This window comes from Microcebus murinus, chromosome 14 (genome assembly GCF_040939455.1).
Source record: "Microcebus murinus isolate Inina chromosome 14, M.murinus_Inina_mat1.0, whole genome shotgun sequence".
Lineage (NCBI taxonomy): Eukaryota > Metazoa > Chordata > Mammalia > Primates > Cheirogaleidae > Microcebus > Microcebus murinus.
In genome coordinates this window covers 2198186-2217691 of record NC_134117.1, presented here as the reverse complement: position 1 = coordinate 2217691, position 19506 = coordinate 2198186, and the positions used below count along the sequence as shown (strand labels likewise).

At 39.3% G+C, this 19506-nt stretch overlaps 1 protein-coding gene across 2 annotated transcripts in view; it reads left to right on the top strand.

Moving 5' to 3' along the window:
• Positions 1-19157, top strand: part of GLRX3 (glutaredoxin 3) — a 33357-nt gene extending 14200 nt beyond the window's left edge. Inside the window, exons 3-11 of one of the 2 annotated variants that reach the window (XM_012781417.3) lie at positions 1842-1916; positions 2685-2886; positions 7502-7674; positions 8016-8077; positions 10224-10281; positions 12338-12390; positions 15223-15262; positions 15342-15434; positions 18899-19157. In XM_012781417.3, the coding sequence (XP_012636871.3) occupies positions 1842-1916; positions 2685-2886; positions 7502-7674; positions 8016-8077; positions 10224-10281; positions 12338-12390; positions 15223-15262; positions 15342-15434; positions 18899-18949 (807 nt within the window). In that variant the 3' untranslated portion in view covers positions 18950-19157. The remainder of the gene's footprint in view (positions 1-1841; positions 1917-2684; positions 2887-7501; positions 7675-8015; positions 8078-10223; positions 10282-12337; positions 12391-15222; positions 15263-15341; positions 15435-18898) is intronic. The other variant, XM_012781419.3, reaches the window with a different exon arrangement.
• The last annotated feature ends 349 nt before the right edge of the window (positions 19158-19506 follow it).

Here is a 19506-nt window from a genome sequence, read left to right as displayed (position 1 = left end):
CCCTTGATGTTCTGGAGAACTGTTTTGCTTTAAGTCGTACTCCTTTCCCCCATTCTGGAGGACTTGTTTGTTACCATCACCTCTGTGCTGTGAACTTGTCTTCCTGGAGCTGATTGGAGGGAGGCAGTTGTGGTGATTCTCTGGCTTCAGCAGGAATCACAAGAGGTCATTTGCTTCCCAGCAGAGTTGCCAGTAACAGACCCTGTGGGAAACCAGCAGGAATATGAGAAGAAATAAGATTTTAAAAGGATATAGGAATTTATTTTTATCAGGATGTTACCTGTTTTGTTCTGGTTTAAGACTGTTACATTATTTCTACTTAGTATTGCCATTTTCTTTTTTGATTTGCATTACTTTTCTGTTGGAATCTAGTCGTACTAAAGGTGGAGATTGTTACTGAGCCCAGCACACTGCCCAGTGCCTGTGGGCACTCGATAGATGTTAACCTGAGAGAAGATGATGAGCTGGGGGGCGGTAGTGGAGGCGTGCCCTCATCATCAGCGTTTCTGGTCATCGTTGGTCGAGTGTGGGATTGTGTATGTGAAAGAAAATAGCACAAACGTTTCTAAAACTTAGTCTCTTCTAAAAAGCTGTCTCAGAATGCTTTATCTTTTTGCTGTTTTTTCAGATTATTGGATAGTTGATGTTGATTTAAAATTTATAGAATTGTCACATAAATACATTTTAAAAACTGGAGATAATTAAAAATACCATTGCAAAAGGGTGTTCTAAAGGAAAATGATTAAGGTAATAAGAGAGCATACAAGAATAAGTGAGATGGAAGATACAGATGAAAGACAAATGCCTCTGCCTCCCACCGCATCATCCAGCTTTATTCTGATAGACGCTACCTGACCGGGTAAAGCTCCAGATAAAAATAGTATTTCAAGCCCAGTGGAAATCTTTCGCTCTTGGAAAAATAGTGTATATATTTTAAAAACTTTTAACAATATAATTTATCAATAAATTTTATTTCCTACAGGTATAATGTAAATACAGATTTTTATTGGTTTCAAAAAGTTTATATTAAATTGAGAGTCCTGTGAGGGAAAGATATAATATATCTTGGTTTTTCTAAAAGTCTGTTGTTTATAAGGACCTACATAAATAGCTTACAGTGATTGTACTCTAATTATTTGGAAATTGTGTTATTAAATATGTTTTAAATCCATGTAGCAGGTTATCACATCCTACTTTGTTAAGGGGCCTCCAGGAAATTATCAAACACTGTGCAGTCATCTTATTTAAAAGGCATTTACATGTTTGAACAGACTGGAAGCACGTAACCTAGCAAGTTATCTGCTTAGCAGCCTTGCAGGAGTTAAAAGCAAAATTTATCAGACATCAATAGTTTATTGAAGAAATACTCTTTTTTGCTTCATAATTTGCAGAAGGCTGCAACTGTCAGTCATGATGTACTGCCTCTTGAAATTAGTCAATAGAGCAAACAGCAAGAATTGCTGTGGGCAGAAAATAAGCACTGTAATCATGACATAACTGGGGTCAGTGATTTATGGATTTCAATATAGTAGTAGCTGCATATGATTGAAAATTTACTAGGTCACTAGTGCACCAAAAATTTTATTCACAGCCTCCAGGCATCTTTTGAAATGTGCAACAAAATAAAAACCTCTGAACCTGTTTTGACACTGTAGACTCAGTGGATGACATGCCAGCCCAGTGAGTCTCATTTAAATGTAAATATGTCATAAACTTTTGTACCATACTCTTTAAAACACCAGCTACTCGAAGGGATAATGCCTGTGAAACTGATTTACATATTGAAGTAGTAAAAAAGGACTTTTTAATAATCAAGCTTGAATTCCTTTTTATTTTAAAAGTTGGAAGCTGAAGCTGTTCCTGAAGTATCTGAAAAATATGAAATTAGTTCTGTTCCTACCTTTCTGTTTTTCAAGGTAAGGATAAAGGTGGTACAAGAAATCATCCATCTGTAGTGGGCCGTGGGACTGTCTATTTTGTTTCTTTTACCCTCTCTCCTAATCCCCGAACATTAGGCATTGGTGGTTGTCCCTGGCTTTCCACCTTTTTTCTGATAGTCCCATTTTCTGCACTGATGCTGAAGAGGAGGACCATGCCAGTTGCTTGCCAGCATCTTGGAAAAGTGGCATGGACTGCAGAGGGCCAGCAGCCAGAACTGGAGCTTCTTGATCAAAATCCAGACACATGGCTGTAGACCCCCAGTGTTTCCTGAGTTGGATCGGAAGTTGGTTGTTTAGAGCATGTGCCTGGACATAATGGAACATCTGGCTGGTTCTGGTTTGATTAATGACTCTTGGGAAGTGAGTGCAAATCTGTGCTTCAGAGCCATGTGTGTTACCATAGCTCCCCAAATAACTCATTTATACTTAATATAAACTCATCCCAGCAAGTGTGGGAGCAATCCTTTTTGTTTTAGGTTAGACTCTGATCAGGTGTGACTTTGAGATGTTGCAATCCTTCCCCAGTATGTTCCTAAGAAAAGAAAAGAAAAAAAAAAAACTAAGTCTAAAATTGAGATGCAGTACAGGCAAATGTTAATCAATTTTTTTTTCCACTTCTCCAATAATAGTGTTAACTCCTTTAAAAATTGGCTAGAACTATGTGCTTGTTATAATTTTGGAATCTAAAATGTAGAGATGATGAAGGAATGCCATACATACTCTAAATGACATTTTAAACTTTAGAATTCTCAGAAAATCGACCGATTAGATGGTGCACATGCCCCAGAGTTGACCAAAAAAGTTCAGCGACATGCATCTAGCAGCGCTTCCTTCCCACCCAGCGCTAAAGAGCATCTTAAAGATCTCAACCTTCGCCTGAAGAAGTTAACTCATGCTGCCCCCTGCATGCTGTTCATGAAAGGAACTCCTCAAGAACCACGATGTGGTAAGAAGCTGCTTTTAAGATAATGTAAACAAAGTGGGTGCTTTACCCCACTATAGGGTATAGTTGAGATGGGCATGCTCTTTCCAAGCTATATCATACATCTTATGCTTGTGTTTACATACCTTCAGAAAGTCTGAAAGGTTATCATTCTTGATCGCATTATCTAATTTGGTCTTAAGGATTAGTTTGCATTATAGACTCAGAGAATATTGGAACCAAAAGAGGTCTTAGAAATCATTTAGTTCAGATCTGTTTTATACATAAGTTTTGTGTTTTTTAATGTAAGTTTAAAATGAATCTGTTTTATACTTGGACCCAAAGATAGGAAGGTACCTTGCCCAAGGTCACCTGGTAGCAGAGTTGGGATCAGGTTCTAACTGCCGTACTGCTCTCTCTGTTAATGGGTCTCTTGTCTGTTTAGTTTTACTATTAGCAGTTTTCTTTCTTAGCGGCCTCCTTTTCCTCACCTAGTTCAGATTCAGCAGTTTTAAAATTTGCAGAATTTTCTTAAGTGTTTCTGTGTCCACTCTGTGGACTTTTGCTTACCCTGTTGTCTGTCAGTGTCTAATGATTGTATTTTTCACCAATTGCTGTTATTTCTAATTTATAGCTGTTAGTAATTTAAAGATTCTTAATTCTTGGCTGATAGTCACTCTTGTTTTCTGTACACATATATGCTTAGAGTTTTGTCCTTAAGTAGGTTTTAGAGTTATTTGACCCCTCTGGTATTGGATTTATGTTGTTTTCTTTTTACTATGCCTAGAACACCACTAACATGTTGCATAATTGAGCACTTAATGCCTTTTGATGATGCTGTTGAGACTCTAAAAGTATCTATTTCAACTGCACGGGAGGGAATTTATTAAGATAGGTGGCAGTAGAATTAAGCATGCTATTGATATGATTACGGCATGTCCAGTGTGACTTTATAAAAATAGCCAAGCTTCCAATGAGAATTCTAAATTCTTCACTATAGGGTAATCAAATTACATATTAAGTTATGAAAAAGCCTAGTTTTAAAAATAAAGTTCCATGATGAATTCTATTGTAAAAGACAAAGAAATGATTTCCTTTTCTGTTAGTACTGCCTGAAAAATTTCCTTGCCAGTGTTTACATAGTGCCTGCTATTTCTGTGTTACACAGCTAACTTAGTCTGTGCTAGTTAACTAGAGATAGCAAAGACAATCTCTGTGTAGTGTTATATTTGTGTGTTCTTTTGTTTTTAATGGGGTTGCAACTGGTTCCCATTCACTTTCTTATATTAGGCATGAAAATCATTTCTGGTACTTTGTGTGGCAGCCTAATGATAAGAACTTTACCACATCAGCCAAATAGATTTCAGTACCTTCCTTCAAGACTGAAGTGCAGTAGAACTGGCTGTGGGTGCACCTGTATGACAGGTTATACATAGCAAACCAGTAGTAAAACCAACACAGTATTCTCATCTTTGGGATAGGACAATAGCAGTCTCTTAGTCTTTTCTGAATGATAACCTAATGAAATTGGCAGGTGGCAAAATTGAAGCTTGGGGAAGGGATGCGTAGGGGTCTGATGGAAAGGGGTAGACTGTGTGTGTGCTATGCCCACGAGCTTCAGGCCCACTCTGCTGCCCCAGTAACTGGGGACAAGTCCAGGGCCCTCCTTAGGCCTTTAATTCCTCCTGGTGATGTGTGAAGCCATTCTTAGAGGGCCTTTTTAATGCAAATGTTGTATGGTTTTTCAAGTAAATTAGAGGTAAACTTAGAAAGAATAGTTTTTCTGCTTTTTATTGCATTAACCACTTTGGTACGAATCCGTTTTGCTCTTGTATGATGAGGAAAGCTTGAAAGCACTGAAAGCTTGTTTTACTTCACAGGCAGCTTTACTTGTCATGTAAATCAGCATAGGTAACATACACATCTATGTTTTCATTATGTTATTTTTAAATGTTCACAATTTTATTTTGATAAATGAAAAATTAGAAAAGTCATATCACGGCTGTCGGCTAAAGTTGACACTTGGCTGTGCGCCTTCATATCATGGCTGTCAGCTAAAGTCAGTGCTTGGTTCCTCTGTAGCTATCGACTATAGTCGATGCTCGTACCAAAGTGGTTAAATTGAATTGAAGATGTATTTCAGACATTTTTATATTAACTGAGTGGCATTTGGAAGACTGTACAAATAAATAGTTAGAATACAAAAGCTTTAAAACATGTCAGCATTCTGAAAAACATGGTGTTATTAGACGTTTAGATAGTAAAAGACAGGGAATTCGATAGGCATTTTTGTTTCCAGGTATTTTGGTTTCTGCTACATGTCTATCACATATAGCAAGTAGATCATTTTAGGATGTTGCTATTCTTAAATAAAATATTTACATAGAATTAATTGGAAAATGTTTTTATTGTGACCATGACCAGCCACTTCCTTCATTGATTCTGCTCTGATTCTGCCCAAAGCCCCGTCGCTTTGGGCTCTACCTGCAGAATTCAACCTGCATCAGGAACCTGACATGTTGATAGGGTCTCAGTTGTCAGAGAATTGGATCGTCTGTATTCTGTGTTCCTCATGAAAACAGGAATGTGCTTATGTTGTAGGAAGAGTTTCCAGAAGCACTGAGATACACATCTTTTTAAACAGAATGTTAAATCCTTAAGCAGGTTGATTAAGTTATTTGGGAGTTCTTGTAATTACTTCAGTTCACAAAGCTTTTAGCAAAGCAAAAGGTATTTGAGCCACAGTATAGAAATGTCTCCTGCAGTGAGAGTCATCTAACTGGGTTTTTACTTTTTAAGCTACACACAAAAACAGCAGGTTCAGAAGTATTCTTTAGGGTTTTATTGTTAGGTAGTCATTAGATGTGGCAGTTAGGCTTATTATTCATGTCATGAGTAGAAATGACTATGGATAGAAATGGTGAGTCTGTGGCAGCTGAACACGATTTTCCTACTTTTAAATCTTTGTATTGCATGCATGCATTTTTCTTTAAAAAGTGTGTAAATATTTTGTTATTAGAATAAAGCTTTCTTACTATTATGCTTAAGCATAACATTTCTAGTCTGCTGCTTTAACCCTTAAAAATGAAATACTACCAATCAATCTTTCTAGTCTGCATGTAATTGCCTAAAGCTAAAATAAAGCTTTTTCTCAGTCAGTTACAGTAGAAATGAGTTAATATATTGGCAACAGAATAACCATCAGCAATCAGCTGTTAGCTGTTTACTAATGAACTCCCAGATGAATGAAAAAATTTCAGAATCAAGTGTTTTACTTCAGGCTGTACATGAACTTAACACTTCAGTTGTAAGAAAAGCAACTTATATGCTATACAAATAAATGCTAGTGCTTCATCTCAATAAACTGTAGATCTGGAAAATGTTTGGAGCTCAGTTGTAGATCCATGTTTTAATAGTAAACATGTTTTGGGTGATATCAGGTAAAGCTTATTTTTGCAATTAATCTTATACTGAATTTTATGATTTGCTTTTATTTAAAAATAATCACTGATGCTGTTAAGTCTTATAGGAATTTTGAATCTGAAGAGTAGGTATTTTCCAGTGAATTACAACTATGTTTGAAAAGAAGAATGAGGTATGAAAGACTAGGATCTTACAAAGTACTGGAAAAAAATTGAAAAGAATTAGCTTATGGAAAGAAAAATACCTTTATTTTAGTCTAGACTAATAGGTTTATAAAAGACTGATATTCACACTCTTATTCTTCAGTGCTAATGTCATAATAAGATGATGTCAAAAAAGTAGAGAATAAAAATGTGTCACAAAAGTATAATAAAATCATGGAACATAAAATTGTCACTACAGTATAGTAAAAAAAAATCACATTACATACTTTAGGGAATGTAAATAGTTTTAGAAAGGAAACTGTCAAGTTATGACATGAAATGAGAAAGAATACCGTCAATCCGTTGACAGTTCATATATGACAACAGAGAAGATAGCTTTAAAATTCAATGTGTTATACCCATTTTAGACTAAAAAAGAACACATACCTTCTTGATTTTTAATTTATCCTACTTAGAGATGGTAAAGATTGAGAACTTCTGGAGTGTATACTCAGGAAGTAGTAAAATGGCAATAGAAACTAAACAGAATTGGGTTTTCAATATAGTCAAATAGTTGTTAAAAATAACAATTGCAGGTTCCTCCCCCCACCCCCCTCGGAGTTGATTCTTGTAGACTCACAACAGGAGAGCTGAGGACTGTGCAGGGTGTCCAGGTCAGTCTCCTGAGTGGGAGGAAGGTGCTGGGAGGTGACCATCCAAGGCCTTCTCTTGTATCACTTGGTGGATGGATGGAGCAGGTGTCTGGGCTTCAGGTCTTTGCCTTTTGTTTCTTCTTCAACAACAAAAAGGTTCCTAATATTCAAGAGGAACTTTGATAAATACACACACACCACGTTTTTTAAATACTTACAGTTTTATTAATGGTATAGTTAACGTGGGAGGGTTTGAGGTCAAGTAAGGGATTCTTGGAATTTATTTTCTCTTTACATACTATTCAGCTGTGCTAATTAAATCATTGGCAAAATAAGACACAGGCATCTGTATCAATAGGTATGTACTTCAAATTAATTTATCGTGTGAATGTGTTCTTTATCTTCTTTCTCTGTATGCAGGTTTCAGCAGGCAGATGGTGGAGATTCTTCACAAACATAATATTCAATTTAGCAGTTTTGACATCTTCTCAGATGAAGAGGTTCGACAGGGACTCAAAACCTATTCCAATTGGCCTACCTATCCTCAGCTGTATGTTTCTGGAGAGCTCATAGGAGGACTTGATATAATTAAGGTTAGAATTGAGAAGTCTGTACCTTGTAAAGAAATTTCATTTAGAACATCCTTTTTTTAAAATTTCAGAATATTACGGGGGTCCAAATTCTTTGGTTACATAAACTGCCTTTTCACTGCCAGAGTCACAGCTATGAGCATGCCCATCCCCCAGACAGCTTTTTTAAGTTTTGTAATAAATCTAAAATATAGCTTTCTTATGAATCTCTGTATTAATAAGAACCTGCAGTAAATAGTGTTTCTGATGAGGTTATTGATCAATAGTCTATATTATGGTATGATCAAGGAGATTTATGTTATACTGAAGTTTTTCTTAAACTGATATAGATGTGTTTATTTCAGGAGCTAGAAGCCTCCCAAGAACTAGAGACAGTTTGCCCCAAAGCTCCCAAATTAGAGGAAAGGTAAGTGTTTTAAAAAGTTTTAAATAGTCTACCATTTATTATTTAAAACACTTTTAAATCCTCAGTTTTTGCATTTTTTTTCTAAATAGAAATCAAGGATTTGGTGTTTGCATTCTAGAGCTCATAATTTTGTTGTTTACAGTCAAGCCAGTCACGCAAACTTGGGAAGATCTAATTTACGTTGGAGAAATTTTAGTGCCAATTTAGTGAATATGTGGAGGATATTCTTTGCTTTTATAGAAATGTCATTGTTTCCGTGAAATGACCAAGTCTTGCTTACCTCTGCATTTCAGAGCCAGGATCCAGTTGTCTTGTTACTGCTCATGGCTTAAACTTGGCACAGTTGTGTTTTCTTCTCTGCAGCCTCAATGACTGCTGCGGGTGCTGTCCGTGGCAGAGTGCTGAGTGTGACAGGTGGGGTGTGAAAAGCTAATGTGTGTGCAGTATACCTTTAAACAGACTGGGTGCTTCTCATTGCCTTTCTAAACCTTGATAACTTGAATTCAAGCAGGTTTTGGAGCTGTACAATCTGTATTTGCTTTATGAAAGATCTCAGCTTTTGGAGAAGTTCTCTTAAAGGAATTTTGGACTTTGGTGTGTAGGGAGACTTACAGGGATTTTTACTGTAATAAATTTGAATTAATGCAGAAGTTTACAAAGGAATTTACTTTGAAATATATCAGCATATCATATATTCACAGTCGGGGCTCAAGTTTGCCATCTAACATTCTGAAAATTTCTAAAAGTGTTTAATAATAAACACCTCATTCATTATCTGCCCTTAATTAATAAAGTATTCTCCATAAATCGTAATCCACGTATGTCAGGGTGACCTTTGAGTGCCACATGGTCTCACATGGTTTGCCCCCTTTCCTGCCTTTTTCATAAGAAAGTGATCTTCCTCATCCCTCTGTCGAATCCAGGTGTCCTCCCGTGTGGCTCTTGGCTGTAGCCTGGTGATGCTGTTGGCTCATGGAGGCTGTGCAAGGACAGTCTGAGTCCTCCAAGGACAGCTGTGCTTTTCATATGCTTGTATTTGCTGTTCAGTTGACTTTCCTCCTCTCTGCTGATTAGACTTGCTGCTGTTTATGGCCTTGTCTCCAGCAGACCTTCTGTTTTCCTAATGTGCTGCTTCTAAATCTGTGCCTTCAGACACCAAGGCTAGAATTATTTAGAAAGTAAAAATTCAGCATATTTTGAGTAATAATTTAAAGAGTTCCCAGGGAACAAAGTGGGGGAATGGAGGTTGTGGGCTTGTGGCATCTCTTCTGCCAGTACAGAGTGATGCAGGTGGCCGGGGTCGCTGGCTACGTGATCTGTGGGGTCAGCATCCTGTTCCTGTATCTCTCTCGTACTGTTTTCCTGAGAATGAGCTGATCAGACTCTGTTGGCAGTGTAAATGACACAGCTTTGTTTGTGCACGATTTGTGTGTTTCGTTTGTGGTAACTTTTACCCTGTGAGGAGATTGTAAGCTGTGAACCATCTGCAACACCAGTGGAATGACAACGTGGTGCTGTGACCCCCTGGGGCTTAGGTGCTTTAGGGACCTGTCCCAGCACTGACTTTTCCTGAGCTTTGTGACTAAATGTTTGACTGTGTTCAGATAATTAAAGTTCTGATGGCAAGTTAGATTATGATGTTTGAAAGATTGCATAAAATATTAAATATAAAGTTAAGATGAGAGCATTCGAGTTTTGTTAGTTGATGTTCTGAGGTTTAACACCTTCACCCTCGGGTCTGATCTCGTGAGCCTTACCAGTGTAGAGTGGGGTGCGGCATCGTGGCGGAAGACGGTGCACACAAGCCCTAGTTCTGGAAAGTTTGGATGGGTTCAGTAGAGAGGCCCCCTATTGAACGATTCCTTACTGAATTGGTTATTATTATTTTTTTAGTACTGTGAGTTGATGGGCTTAAATTGCAACTTGAAGGAACATTCGTTGCCTTAAAAGCCATATTGTGTTTTACAGTGGCTTAGGGACAGAATGAAATAAAGGAAAATGTCAATGCGTTTGCTTGTTTAGTACCACTCAAAGCTGTGAACTATCATCCTGCTATCCCTCAAATATGCATGTTACTCATGAAGCGGAGCAAAAGTGGTGTTTAATAATTGAGCTGAGCCATTTTATATCAATTTTCTCTCTTTAGGCTCAAAGTGCTGACAAATAAAGCTTCTGTGATGCTCTTTATGAAAGGAAACAAACAGGTAAAGAACTCAAAAATGGTTTTATTTGTAATTTCTTTTGATGTTAACATCTGCAACAAGGGGACAGTTAAATCTTTTTTTTCTAGCTTTAGCTAATGAAGCTGTGGTGGTATCAGGAAGTTATCCAGGCCTTAATTGGTGCTTATGGAGATCAAACAAAGTAATCTACATTTTGCTTGACTTTATCATCAACATCTCAGTGGGGTGCACTTCTTTCTGCTGCCAAACTTTGTCAGGGAACAAATGAACTAAGAAGAGAACTAACATGGTCAACACTGTTAACACTTTACTGGTTCCATTAGTTGCTATTTCATTACCCTTTGTTTGCGTTTGTGGACAGCTGTTATGTGCACTTGGGTCATTGTACTTCCTGAATGCAGGGAACCTGGCATTGCTAGGGTTAATACCCTAGATCATCCTTTAGATCCTTTATTGACATGGAAAAGAAACCCCGGCTATGGCATGTGTGCTGTGTATCAGTCTGATGAATGAGTAAAACAGTTGGCAATTCTTACTTGTAATGGGATAGTTCTTGTAGCATTTTTAGTGAAAGGATATGTTGATTGTACATCATTCTGAGTATCAGGTTCGATAGGTTGTATCTACTGATAGTTTGAGCAAAACTAATTGTCATTGAGATTGGAATTAGGGCAGTAATTTCTAAAAACCAGCCATGTACATTTATATCATGTTTTGTAGTCTTCATAGGAATTGAACCTCTGTTAACTTAATTCTCAGCCAGTGTTGAAGTAGGCAAGTCTAGACAGAGCTTGGCCTGTTTAGAGATAAGCAGACTAAAGCTCTGAAAGGTGAGGCTGCCTGGAGTCAAGAAACAGCCGACCAGCCAGGACACAATGGGCAAGTGACTTCAGTACAGAGCGTGTCACTTTCCTCGTTTATGAATGGACATCATAGTCCTCACAGGGCTGTTCTGAGAATCAGGTTGCTGTAACTAGATTGAAAGTTAATATAACTAGTATAAATGAAACTAATTAGTATACTTAGTATAATTAAAGTAATAACGAAAATGTTAATGTAAATTTCAGCATGTTAGGATCTCTAGGTTAGGACCAAGATGCTTTGGCTTGTTCAATGTATTTATTAAAACAATAGTGGAAGATAATAATTCCCAATAATGATAAACTAATTTTTTTTTCTTGATTGCTTAAGGCAGATTTTAATTCTTAAAAATGTATTTTTCTGGAGGCCGAGAAAGCATTCATACATTTCAGGAACAGTATTATTAGAGCTATTAAAATGTTTATGTTGTGCCAAATCTTTTGTATGAGATTGCTGGGATTTGGGGTTCTGTGGCATGAAAAGAAAGCTTAAGATTTCCATAACCCTGAAAAAGTTTGGTACTCTATAATGTAAAGATAAATTTTTTAAAAGTGGGAGTAAAAGTCCAGTTGGGAACAGGAGAATGATTATCAAGATCACTGCAAGAGGTTAAGTGAATGAAGGTCATTTTGTGTGAATGAAATAAAGAATGAACTGGGGTCTCGGTAGATAATTCAGGTTTGACTTAGAGGAACTTTTTGACCACAGTGATGATGAGCTGCCAGAACATGTGTCATCTATCTACCTCAGGGGTCCCCAACCTTTTTGGCACCAGGGAGCAGTTTCATGAAACACAATTTTTCCATGGATTTGGGGGGTGGGTGAGGGGCGGCTCAGGTGGTGCTGCCAGCAATGGGGAGCTGGGGAGCTGGGGAGCGGCTGATAATACAGATGAAGCTTTGCTCGCTTCCTGCTGTGTGGCTTAGCGGGGCAGGGGCATGCAGGGGTTCGGCAAGCTCTGTGGCCCAGGGCTTGGGGACTGCAGATCTACGTGGCCACAAACCAAAGGCAGTCTGTGGGTTACACACCTGGGCTGATGTCTTGATGTGTCAGTACTTGAAGGCAAAGGGGATGCAAGAAAGCCCTCAGAACTTGATGACTGTGGCGGTGGCTGCACTGGACAAGGGCTGCGCTGGCTCACAGAGCGTCTGCTGCACCTGTTCCACTTGGGTCAAGAGAAAAATGTAATCTTTGTAAATTTTTTTTTTAAATTTAGGAAGCAAAATGTGGATTCAGCAGACAAATTCTGGAAATACTAAATACTACTGGGTATGTAAATCTTGTTTTCAAGCGATGTGTTTAAAAAAATTATAACTTGTCAGTTCTGCCACTGGTGCTTTTCAGCTGTACTGTGTCTGTGCATCTTACTATAGTGTTTTGTGAATGCCTTCACTTAGACCAAAATAGAAACTTGTCTGCTTTCCCGGAGGAAAGTTACTTTCTCACCATGCATAAAGATATTTCAGGGAGAATATGTTACACGTGGTTCTTAAATTTTTTTTTTTTTTAAATTTTAGTTTCTAAACAATACATGAAACTGATGGGCTTATAGTAAGGTCCATGAGCTGGATCTGAGAGGCTGGGCGAGTTCAGTCACAGTGCTCCTACGTTTGGTGAAGCTGGTGCTCAGGGGTGACACTGCCAGATGAGGACATTGCGGTTGATTCTGTGGTTAAAAGCAAAACTACTTATTTGGACCTATTTAGTACATGTTCTATAAGATTTGTCAAATGTCTTTGCTTATTTCTCTTATTTCTTATTTCATGATTGCTTCTTTTAAAAATTATAATATATATTCTAACCACAATTTTAAATGGATTAGCCAACCCTGTAAAGTTACAGGGAAAATCATCTTTAAAATATTTCAGAATTCTTGGGCTGATTAAAAGTAGCCACTTGAGCAGCACAGGTTGAATACAACTTTAGGGATGTAAAAAGAAACAGTTGATTTTTTTTTTCCCCCTTGGCCATGGGTCTCTTCTGTGCTGACACGCTGGGCCTGACCCAGCTCGTGCCTTCAGCAGAATGTCTCTGCAATTTGGTTTTCTGTCCTCCATGTCTAATGCAACTGGATTGAAAGTGCCAGTTGCCCCAGAGCAGGGGCTTCTTTGGGAGATAGTGACCACCCAGCTCCAGACTCATTGTACGTGATCGACTCTGCGATGAGCAAGGTTGCCAGGACTTTGAGCTCCTTTTTTTGTTTTTGTGGAGACAGGGTCTTGCTGTGTTGCCTGGGCTGGAGTGCAATGTTGTTTTCATAGTTCACTGCTGCATCAAACTCCTGGTCTCGAGAGATCCTCTTGCTTCAGCCTCTCTAGTAACTGGGACTATGGGCATGTGCCCACATGCCCAGCTAATTTTTCTATTTTTTTTGTAGAGACAAGGTCTCTTGCCCAGGCTGGTCTCTAACTCCTGGCTTCAAGGGATCCTCCTGCCTTGGCCTCCCAAAATGCCAGGATTACAGGCGTGAGCCACTGCACCCGTCCTCTGAGCTCCTTTTAACTGGAGCAGACTTCTTCTTGGGAGTCCGAAGTATGTGGAGAAAGCAGCTTTTTGGTTGTTTCTCCTCCATTCTTATTTTTTTATTTAGTAGCCAAACTACACATACAATGAGGGCCTGAGAACCAACTAAGTGTATGCTGGTATCCTTGTACGAAGACATATATTGAGTCTTTTCTTTTTTTCCTCTTCTTTCAAACATTCCTGTGATACTTCCTCCTGATTTATCCTATTGTTTAAGTTTTTTGAGTGTTCCCTGCACCATCGACAGTTTTCTTGGGAACTTATTTACCAAGTAAACAAGACTTCTCTATGATGGTTTCAGTTTTATGGAAAGTCTAGTTGTTTTTTATATGTGGCGTTTTCTTCAGCCTAATTTGGGAACTCCACCTATACCCATAGTCACCCTGTGAAGATTTAGTCATACTTGTGTGCTAATAACCTGACCACCTACCTTCCTAGTAAATATGCTTGGATTTCTATGCAGTGATTTTTTCATTCTTTATATAATAAGTACCATTCATTATACAGCAGAAAGCCATAAAACTTTCTTAGGGTCTTAGATATATTACACAGCATGTGCTTTGAAGTAAGTTTATTTGTCTCCCGCGGGGGAAGGGAATTGGCAGTGTGGTCAGCATCCCAGCTGGGGAGCGCCAGCCTCCCCCTCGTGGGTGTCAGTTCCTCTCCATTCTGCTTGCTGGGCAGCTTCCAGTGGGTGAGGAAGCAGCGGCTGCGGGTGGGGTAGGCACCAGAAGTGGATGAAAGTGTTCCGTTAACGACAGGCTCGTTTGGGTTGGGAAGTGGGTCTGGCCCAAGGTTGGCAAGTTGCAGCTGGGCCACCTAACTCTGTAAATAAAGTTGTATTGGAACACAGCCATGTCCCTTCGTTCATTATGCATCATCTGTGGCAGCTTTTGTGCTGCACAGCGGAGCTGAGCGGTTGTAGCAGAGACTGCCCAACCTGCAAAGCTAACAAGTTTACTGTCTCACCCTTTAAGGAAAAGTTTGCCAGCCCCTGTTCTAACCCAACATTGTCCAAAGAAAGTCCAGATAAAGTTTTATTTTGAGGTGACTTATTCTGTATAGTACCAGACAAATTAAGAAGTAAAATCAGGCCGGGCGCTGTGGCTTACGCCTGTAATCCTAGCTCTTGGGAGGCCGAGGCGGGCGGATTGCTCAAGGTCAGGAGTTCAAAACCAGCCTGAGCAAGAGCGAGACCCCGTCTCTACTATAAATAGAAAGAAATTAATTGGCCAACTGATATATATATAAAAAATTAGCTGGGCATGGTGGCGCATGCCTGTAGTCCCAGCTACCCGGGAGGCTGAGGCAGAAGGATCACTCGAGCCCAGGAGTTTGAGGTTGCTGTGAGCTAGGCTGATGCCACGGCACTCACTCTAGCCTGGGCAACAAAGCGAGACTCTGTCTCAAAAAAAAAAAAAAAAAGAAGTAAAATCATTTTCGCTGGTCTATACTAAATTTCGTTAGCAATGAATTTATTTAGTTGACTATTTTAGAAATACCAAATATTAATATGTAGATTTTACTGTTTTTGTTTAAAACTGTATTTCCTATTAAAATGTTTTCTCCCTTTTGCAGTGTTGAATACGAAACATTTGATATATTGGAGGACGAAGAAGTAAGTTCAATGTTCTGTGTTTTGTGCTTTGTCTTAAGGGTTTGATAGGAGGGTTTCAAAGTTCCTGTTGTCTCTCTAGGTTCGGCAAGGATTAAAAACTTACTCAAATTGGCCGACGTACCCCCAGCTGTACGTGAAAGGGGAGCTTGTTGGAGGATTGGATATTGTTAAGGTAAACCGGTCATTTTGTCTGCTAACCTCAAGAATGGAAATGTTGGCATGTTCAGAAAATGTAGTTTCACATTGAGTGGAAACGTTGGGATTGTCCCTGGCTCCTTTCTTTCCAGCCTCATAGTCACCTCTAGACCAGTGTCAGCGATTCTCGCTGCTCTGCTGTGTGAGACCACGCTTACTCCCTCCTCCCTGAACAAGCCACTCCCCTCCCATCCATGGCGTGATCGTCCCTGTGAAGAGGTCCTTCACGTCCTCTTGGTGCTCCCAGCCCTCTGCCAATCACAGTCCACGTCGGCCAAGCTTTTATAGTTCTACTCATGCTGAATTAAATCCTGCACAGCTTTCTTCCATTTTTTTCCTACCTTTCAATATTTCTTCATAATTTCCTTAGCTTTGGATTTCCTTGTGACTTCTATGTTTAAATCTGTTTTTGTAAATATCCTTCAAGGCCCAAATTGTCTGTCAATCATTTACAGATTCTTCCAACCAGAAATGTTTGCTCCTGTTCCTGAAGTACTATATCATTGTAATTAATTTCTCTAACCTTACTCATGTACCCTCGAGTGCACGGGGTGACACGAGGCGCAGGAAGCCTGTGGCCCAGGGCTGCCTGGCTGGACACAGAGGCTGAGGATCACTGCGCGGGGTCTCCTGAAAGAAATGCAGGTCCCTCTTTGGTTCTCAGATGCTGAGAAGTCTGTTAGCTGTTAGACTGTAAGCAGGTTTAGAGAAGATACTGTGTCTCACATACCTTTGCATCCTTCCTGGTGATCTGTGTATTTTAGGAGCTTAGTAAATGGTTATTGGATGGACGAAAGACTTCATTGTATTTCTTTGTTTTGCTTTAGGTAAACTCTCATTGAGTTTTAAATGGACATGGCTTTTCTTATGTTTAATGTCTAGGACTGAGGGCAGCCCCACCTGTATCACCTGTGGGCTTCATAGCTGTCCAGGTTAGCCCCAAACTATAAACAGAAGCTGCAGCTTCAATACCCCAAAGCCCTCTACCATACCCAGGCCTACCTTGGGCATTGTGTTGTTAAGGAGGGTGGTATCCGGGTGAGTAGGGTGGAGGGGCTGAGCAGGTATGCGGGCTCGTGAACAAGACTGCCACAAAAGATGGGCTCCTGGCGGCTGCTCTGGGCCCGGGCCTTGCAGACTGCCCTCAGGCCTCCCCCATGCCTTGCTACTGGAGAATTTTCTCTGAGGTCAGATCTCTGACTTTATTGGAAAACAAGTATTAAGTAGCACTATTTCTGCTTATATCGTAAAGTAAAAGTTTTTTAACAACATACTTCTGTAAAGTGAAGGAACTCTAACCTAACGCTGAAGTGACATTAGTACTTTGGACCAGTGTGTTTTATAAAAACAGCTTGAGCTCCTTTGACTGCCTAGGCTGTTTTTATCCTGTGGTTTGCATTGGTGCAGGTTTTATTTCTTGCAGAGTTCCGGGTTTGATATCACACTTTTTAAGCCAGTGAGGCATATTTCCTAGAAAAATCTCTTATTCTTGGAGGAAAAAAATGTCTAACAATGTAGCTTTTTAGTAGCCCTGAAGCAAGAAAACTAGATCTGCATTTGTTATCCCTCCCTCCCTCCCTCCCTCTCTCCCTCCCTCTCTCTCTCTCTCTCTCTCTCTCTCTTTCTCCCCCCTCCCCCTCCCTCTCACACACACATACACACACACACACACACACATACACCTCCCTTAATTTTGTAAAACACAACAGTACTCAAACCCCAAATACTCTTGAGCCTCTTCTTGTCTGAATGTTTTATAGCCTGTACCTTAGCCATTGGTAACTCTTGGGAAGATACAATCAATAAATCTCATTTAATTCTAAAGCTAAGCTGTGTAAGTAACTTCTTTTTAGGTATATAACAGGGTGTTATGTGACTTTTTATTTTCACCTGCTAAGAACATACACATTTGAAATTCTTTGAGAAGATGCAGGGAATGGGTCTTATGTTGCCATTTTGGTCTGTTTCTTACGTATTGCAGTTCTTCACCTTTAGTTCAGTTAAAACATGTTCCGGATGGGCTGACTCTGGCGGGCCTCTGTTGGAGCAGTGAATACTTTTTGTTGTTGAATGACTGAATAAAGTAATGAATTACCCAGTAACCAGTGGCTCGGTCAATCTAATGTCCTGAGCAGCAGAGCTACGAATGTACACTCAGCGAGTGCACCCTGCCTCGGAAGAGCAAACAGTTCACTATGGCTGTTGCAGAGTGCTTGGACTTAAATAGTGGTTGAGAGAAATTTGGGATCTTTAGATAAGGTTGCTGTTTCAGCTGCTGGCTCATTTTGACGGCAGTGATGATGAGGAGAATTGCCTTATTTGAAGCACTTGCAGTGAGCCAGGTGCACAGCTTTGGTGCTTTACATAGGTTACTCAGCAGCCTTGGAGGGAGGAATTCTTACTCCCTGTCAGTAGATGAGGAAACAGATGCGGTCAGGTGAGCTGTCCCATCCCATAGCCAGTAAGCCACTGAGTCCAGATTCTGCCTGCGTGCCGCCTGGCCCTTTCTATGAGCTGCGTGGCCTGCTGCCTTCTGAATATGTGCTCAGAAAAGCCCTGCTGGGCTGCTTGGTGCAGCAGGGTGTCTGCTTGTTAGATAAGTAGAAGATCCCTAGACATCACTAAAAGTCATCTGGATTTTTGTATGACAGACTCACTCCTGTTTGAGTTTAATCCAGAGAGGAGGTCATGTGGCTTTTAGTGGTTTATTGATTGATATTTATGCTGCATAATGATAACCTGAAATGTTACACCAAATTAAATGTTAGTTTTAAACTAGAAAATCTTATTTATTATTTATTCTCGCATTGCAAACTTAATGTCTGTACTCCAGATTTTAAATCCGAAAAATAGGCACAAAGATCGGAGAACCTGTCCTACAGTTCACGTTAATCTGATGGCAGCTCTTTTGATGGCATCTCTGTTTCTGAGTTGTTGCATCTTTTTAATGGCTTCTGGCCTTCACATCTCACTGGCACTATCAGTTTTTCACGAGACAGATAGGGTTCCCAGGTAGGGTTGAAATAGCGAGGCCTGTTCCTTCTCTGTCAGTGGAGAAGCAGGAGTGGAGTGAGCATCGTGTTGGGATAGGCTTTTTACATCGCTTTGCTTGGTTCTTCAGCCTTGGATATCGCTTGAGTTATTGTGTCCTTATTCATTGCTAAGGTTTAAATGGGAGCTTCATTGTTTTGCTCCAGTTGCTATGTTTGCTAATACTAAACAGGCTGTTGATTTTATAATAGAATACTTATTTAATTTTATAATCTGATATATATTGACTTTTTTTGAGTAATACTTAGTTTGAAAGTATTATAAGACTAGAGTTTTAATCTAATAGTTATTGCTTTTGGTTCTCAGATATAGGTGCAAGCTGTGGTTATTTAGATGTTTTCATTTTTCAAATATATGCATATACATATTATTATTGTTTTTTATTTTTAGGAATTGAAAGAAAATGGTGAATTGCTGCCTATACTGAGAGGAGAAAATTAAACTTGGTGCCCAACTATTGCAAGAAGTAATTATAGTGGGAGAAGTTCATGATTTAGTCCTCAGAAATGGACTAGGAATAGAAAAGTGCTTCTGACCAGGTTACACTTTCTATATTTCACAAGGTTGTGCTAAATAAATAAATGTATGTTACATTTTTTTCCCCACCAAAAATAGAATGCAATAAACATCTTCGAATTATTAACAATAATTGTGTGAAAAAAGTATATCTTTACAGTGATGTTAAATATATTGTTACTCTAATTAATCTACTTCAAATCTCATTTTCTTAATATGTGAGCATCTTGTGGCAGTGAGCAGCAAATGGAGAATGTAACAGTATTTAGAGCAACTCTTATGCCGGCGCAATGGCTCCCCTCACTGGTGAAAGATCTCTTTACAGCTTTGGAAAAACACAACTGAAAATCTTTTTTTCTGCTGGGATTGCATTGGAGTTTGGCAGTGCGGACACTGCAGAGGCAGTGTAGGATATCGACAGGTGCAGAGACTCATTTCAGAAAGCTCCAGTAGTGAATTATCAAGAAACACTTGCGAGGAGA